The sequence below is a fragment of the Marmota marmota genome, unplaced genomic scaffold, assembly GCF_001458135.2.
Source record: "Marmota marmota marmota unplaced genomic scaffold, marMar, whole genome shotgun sequence".
Taxonomy (NCBI): Eukaryota; Metazoa; Chordata; class Mammalia; order Rodentia; family Sciuridae; genus Marmota; species Marmota marmota.
Genome location: NW_026000174.1, coordinates 13,376,881 through 13,382,880, shown reverse-complemented (window position 1 = coordinate 13,382,880; position 6,000 = coordinate 13,376,881). Strand labels below are relative to the sequence as shown.

Here is a 6,000-nt window from a genome sequence, read left to right as displayed (position 1 = left end):
TTTCCATGGTCTAATGACTTCTCTGCACCAACGATTCGCTTGCTCATAAGCCAGTTGTTTTATTAATGGCATTGCTTGTTCTGTATTCCCCAAAACTCTGGTAGCTGTTTGAATAAGCCTATCTACAAATTCAGCATAAGGGTCATTAGCTCCTTAGATTACCTTAGATAATTGACCTTGTAAACCTCCATGTCCTTGTAAAGTCTTCCATGCCTTAATTGCATCTACAGCAATTTGTGCGTATCCGCCAGGATCATATGCAATTTGTTGCTGCTGATCCTCATAAGGTCCCTTTCCTAACAACATATCTAGATTTCTCTGAGGATAACCAGCTGCTGCATTTCGCCTAGCCGTCTCCTTGCAAAATTCCTCATTGGCAACCTTCCATAACAGGTATTGTCCTCCATTTAGCACAGCTTTACACATATTAGCCCAATCTGCTGGCGTCATGTTCAAGTTGTTAATGGATTCGACCATGCTTATAGTGAAGGGTGCTTGAGGACCATAGGTTGTTACAGTCTCTTTTAGCTGCTTCACTGTTTTGAAATTTAAAGCATTGTGAATTCGCTGCCCTCCTGCCTCAAATACAGGGCTTGTTAATATTTGAGATCCTGTCTCAGGATCCCATCTATCAACTGCGGGGGTTGGGGGCCTCCCAGCATATGTAGGTGGTGGTGTTGGTTGGACACTTACGCCCTCTGGTGATAGAAAGGTGTTAAGTAGCAATCTCCTGTAGAGGTGGCGCTGTTGGTTGGACACTTCCGCCCTCTGGTGATAGAAAGATGTTAGTAGCAGTCTCCTGTTGTAACTTTTTCCCTGATGGCTTTTTCTGCTCTAAACTTTCTTTCTCTGTCTGACTAGCTCCAGAGGCCTTCTCTTGTACTTGAATTTTTTCCTCTGACTAGCTCGAGAGGCCTTCTCTTTTACTTGAATTTTTTTCTGACTTATTTTTATGTGGTGCTGAGGATTGAACCCAGTGCCTTGCATGTACTAGGTGAGCACTCTATTGCTGAGCCACAACCCCAGCCCTACTTAAAACTTTTAAATGATTTTATTTCATAAATTTTATTTTGAATTTTTATTGTGCATTTGCAAGGTCTTTTCTTTTGCTTGTGGTTATCAAAATGAGGTTTACTTGACTGAGTGCATGTCATCTATCTATGTAGCTAGAAAACCCTGTAATTCATGATTCAATTGGTATTTTTAGAATTTGATACTGTGTACGATTTGTAGGTTGGCAGGTTGTAAGAATCAGTATTGCAGCATGCTATCATGAGTAATGTTCTGAAAGAAAAATTTTGTTTTTATAAGGCACCAGAGGGAAAATTTTTGATTGACTTAATCACTTTTAAGCATGACTGTTCTAGTTCATGGGTTTTTTTTCCCCCTCAACAAGTTTTATAGAACAGTTCTTTTTGTGTACTGGTGTATAGAATCACAGTCCAATTTTAAAAAGTTGATAAGATATAAATGTTTTCTGTTCTTCAGTAAACTAATGCATTCTGAAGCCAAATCAATTTCGAATTTTTATGAAATACAATATTTGTTAATCTATCTTAAGAGTTGCTAATAAAAAAATGGAAAAAAAAAAAGAAAAAATGTTGGCTAATGTGATCTATCCAAGATTTCTCATTATTTATAAACACTCTGTTTCACTTAAGCTGCATTCACTTAATCAGTTGAATTTTGAGATTTTTTTTTTAACCATATAATACATTCACATGTTTTTAAAAGTTTTAGTGGCTCACTCTTCACCCATTTCCCTCTCTCTACCCATATAGGATATCTGGATGTACCATAGTTGATTTATTCAGCCCCCTTTAGATAAGTACTTGAGTTACTTCTAGTTTTTTTTTTCTTCTATGAAAAAATATATAATATTTATATATAATATATATAAGTATTGTGTATTTATATATAATATAAAATATATTATTTATATTATATGTAAATAATATATAAAGCTATATATTATAATGTTGCAGTGAGTAGCTTTATATATTATTTCATATGTGTGTAGTTATAGAAAAATTTCCAGAAGTGGATGTTGAGTCCAGGTAGCTAAATTCACTTGTAGATCTTATAATATTTTGAACATCTGCTCACAACATGTGAGACATCAGTTATCTCTGAATAGCAAGCAGTATGTGGAAAACTTTTCTAAACCTCTGTTTATAACGAAATTAAAGCAGGTTTGTCCGAAGTCACATAACTAATTGATGCTGGGACTGGGTCAGGGACTTGGTTTGTGATTGAAAATTTAGTGCTCTAACAGATTGTACTAGATTACTGTACATGCTGTAAAATTAAAATTAAGACATCCTGTTAAAATTTGAAAGTTGTTAGTGGACAACTAATGGGGGTTTTTTGTTTGTTTATTTTTTACTTGTTTTTGTCTATATTTTGTGATGGTGTTGGAAATTGAACCCAGGGCTTTGTACATGCTAGGCAAGTACTACCACCCCTGACAAAGAAGTATTTATTAAAGGAAACCCTGCCCATTCTGTTTAGTGTATAAATTCCTGCATGTATTTTCTGAGTTTTGTGGTTACAGAATGAAAGGATGAACAAATGGAATTCTTTTCTTTACTCACATTTGAGTGAAATGGGGATGGAGAATATGAGTACACGCTCACAGAGACTAGCCTGTGTAAGTGTTCTGGTTCTGGGCTTGTACAAGATTTTGACTTCTCTGCTTAGAGACTATTAACATCATATGAGTGTCAGAAGTACTGACTGATTCTAGTGGCCTAGTCTCCTCTTCTTCAGCCTCTTTTTTTGTTTGTTTGTTTTGTTTTGTATTTTAGCTCTCCATCATCAAAAAGCAAAGAATAAATGTTATGTATACTTGAGGAGTATCTTAAGAAAGCAGCCTGTTTTATTTTAATTGAGATGTCGGGTTTCTTGATGAACAATTTTTCTCTTTGTTTTACAGTGGAAAATTGATGATAAGCCTGTAAAAATTGACAAATGGGATGGATCAGCTGTGAAAAACTCTTTGGATGATTCTGCCAAAAAGGTACTTTCTTGAGGGTCCATGAGCATGTATACAGATGACAGCCCATTTCCTGAAGATCTTTTTACTCTGTTAACTTGAAGTATCCTTAATTTTCAATGTTAGAAAATAAGGCATACAGCAGTTTCCAGAACTCTTACAGAATAATTGGGGATGGGGGGTGTATGTTAAAATGTAAATGTTGGGGCTGGGGCTGGGGCTGGGGCTGTGTCTCAGTGGTAGAGCACTTGCCTGGCATGTGTGAGGCACTGGGTTTGATTTTCAGCACCACTTATAAATAAATAAATGTATGTATGTCCATCAACAACTAAAAAAAATTTTTTTAAATGTGAATGTTGGCTAGCTCAGAAAAGTTGGTAATTTATTGTTTTTGAGATTAATTCCCTTAGAGCACAAAAGATTGATAGAAGATTGGTCATTTATCCATCGTTAGTCATTTCTCCATTTGAAAAGGGAAAAGAAAAGTTTTAACTATATCCTATGGGGAAAGTTGAGGATTTAAAAATATATATATAGTAAGGAGTTAATGGACTTTTTACCTAGGATCCTTTATAAATGACTTAAGTTGTCTTTGTTTAGAATGGTAAAATACCTGTTGGAGAGAACTTTTTGTTAATTCATATAATTTTTAACAACTTCTTCATAGAAATCAAGAGTAAAGCACATAGCATGAAGAAAACATTCCTGAAGCTTGATTCCTTTTCTTCTCACTAGGTACTTCTGGAAAAGTACAAGTATGTGGAGAATTTTGGGCTAATTGACGGTCGCCTCACCATCTGTACCATCTCCTGTTTTTTTGCCATAGTGGCTTTGATTTGGGATTATATGCACCCCTTTCCAGAGTCCAAGCCAGTTTTAGCCCTGTGCGTCATATCATATCCTTTACTTATCAGGTTTGTTTTCTACTAACGGTCTTTACATATGGCTTTATAACAGTCTTTACATATTACAGAGAGAGATTCCTGTCTGTTCCCCATAAAAACTTTCCTTCTTGGTATCTGCTTATGTTAGAATTTAAAATAATAAGCTGTGGGCATTTAAATTTGTTTAGCGTCTTTGATATTTTAGGCTTAATATGTTGTTTTATCTGTAATTCATTTTAGTTATTAATGTAGAAATTCTTATAATTGTAATATGAGCACTTAATAGCAGTACATACAGGAATAATGAGACCCAGCTTGTCTCACTTCTAGCCCAAAACTTTCCCCATTAGACTAGGCTGCTTTAAGCCACTTACACAGAATATTAGACAAGCATTAGAGTTTGGAGAGTCAGAAGACAGGTTTCCTTGAAGTTGTGGGACTGGACTGGAAGCTACTGACTATGGTATAAGTTTGAATTGTGTTACAGTAGAGTTAAGAACCTGGGGGGAACTGCAGAATATAATTTGAAATCTTATGTGTGTGTAATCTTGTGATAATAAGAAATTAAATTTTTGATATTAAATTTTTGATACTGAATTTATCTCACTTATGGTTAATATTCAGAATTATGAAAATTAAATGAGAGATTTTATAATTGACTTGGTATGGAATACAGATAGTTGCTAACTTAAATGGTCCAATCTAAGATTTTCCTTTTTTTCTTAATTATTTTTAGTTGTAGATGACACAATACCTTTATTTTATTTATTTATTTTTATGTAGTGCTGAGGATTGAAACCAGTGCCTCGCATATGCTAGGCAAGAGCTCTAACCACTGAGCTACAACCCCAGCCTGCAATCTTAAGATTTTTTGACTTTTCAAGTTATAGCTGAAACAAACAGCAAAAAAGAAAGGATTTTTTTTTTTAAGGTTTCAGTACAGTATTCAGTAAATTACCCAAGATACTCATCATTTTATTACAAAATGGGCTTTGTGTTTGATGATTTTGCCTAGCTGCAGGCTAATGTAAGTGTTCTGAGCAAGTTTAAGGTAGACTAGGCTGAGCTAGGATGTTTGGTAGGTTAGGGATATTAAATGCGTTTTTGACCTAACAGTGTTTCCATAATTCCATCATCAGTTGAGGAGCATTTCCCCCTCTCCTTTTTAATAATAAGTTTAGAATTATGGTTGTGACCTTACCTACCCAGCTTGATTATTTCTCAGAAGTTGAAAACAAAGAAATTTTATTGTGCTGTTACTACTACTACAAAAGTTATGTTCATGAAACTTTTTTTTTTTTTTTAATGTGGTCCCCTCACCCAAACCATCTGTGTATTTGTTCTATACTTTATTTTTAACTTAAGAAAAGTATAGTGGACATCTTTCCATGTTAGTACATGCATCTCTATATCTTTTTTTTTTTTTTGTATTGGGTAAGTGAATCCATGGGTGCTTAACCATTGACCACAAACCTTTTTTGTATTTTATTTAGAGACAGGGTCTCACTGAGTTTCTTAGGGGCTCACTAAGTTGCGAGGCTGGCTTTGAACTCGTAATCCTTCTGCCTCAATCTCCTGAGCCTCTGGGATTATAGGCATGTGCCACCACTCCTATCTTTACATGATTTTTAATAATCACTGTATGTCTGCTGTGTGCTATCATTGTACTAGTTCAAACAAATTATTAAACACTGTTGCCATTACCTGAAATATTTTAAAAGGTTCTACCCCCACAGGTAGTTAGCAAGTCATATATTATAAGCAGGCCCTGATCAAAAATGGTATTATTATAATTGGTGTCAAATGATAGTCCCCAGAATTGGCACTGTGTGATCCCTGACCCCTTTTAGTAACCAGATCAATCATCTCTATATGAATTTTGTTTTTTTTATTGCTCAGTCTTTTTTTAAAATTTGTTTTAATTAGTTACATATGACAGTATGATGATCTCGATATGAGTTTAAAACAAAGCAAGATCAAATCAGTTTTATATATAATAGTAGTAACTACTATTATATCTTCTGTGTGCTAGATGCAATATATATGTATATATTTATGTATAAACCTCATGACAGTTTGAAAAAGTCACTATTATCCCCATTTTAAAAGAGGTGAGAATAC

General features: G+C 34.5%; 1 protein-coding gene across 1 annotated transcript in view; it reads left to right on the top strand.

The window, feature by feature from the left end:
• Window positions 1-6,000, top strand: part of Spcs2 (signal peptidase complex subunit 2) — a 32,362-nt gene that overhangs the window by 16,642 nt on the left and 9,720 nt on the right. The window contains exons 2-3 of the mRNA XM_048788066.1: window positions 2,936-3,019; window positions 3,731-3,891. Coding sequence (XP_048644023.1) covers window positions 2,936-3,019; window positions 3,731-3,891 — 245 coding nt within the window. The remainder of the gene's footprint in view (window positions 1-2,935; window positions 3,020-3,730; window positions 3,892-6,000) is intronic.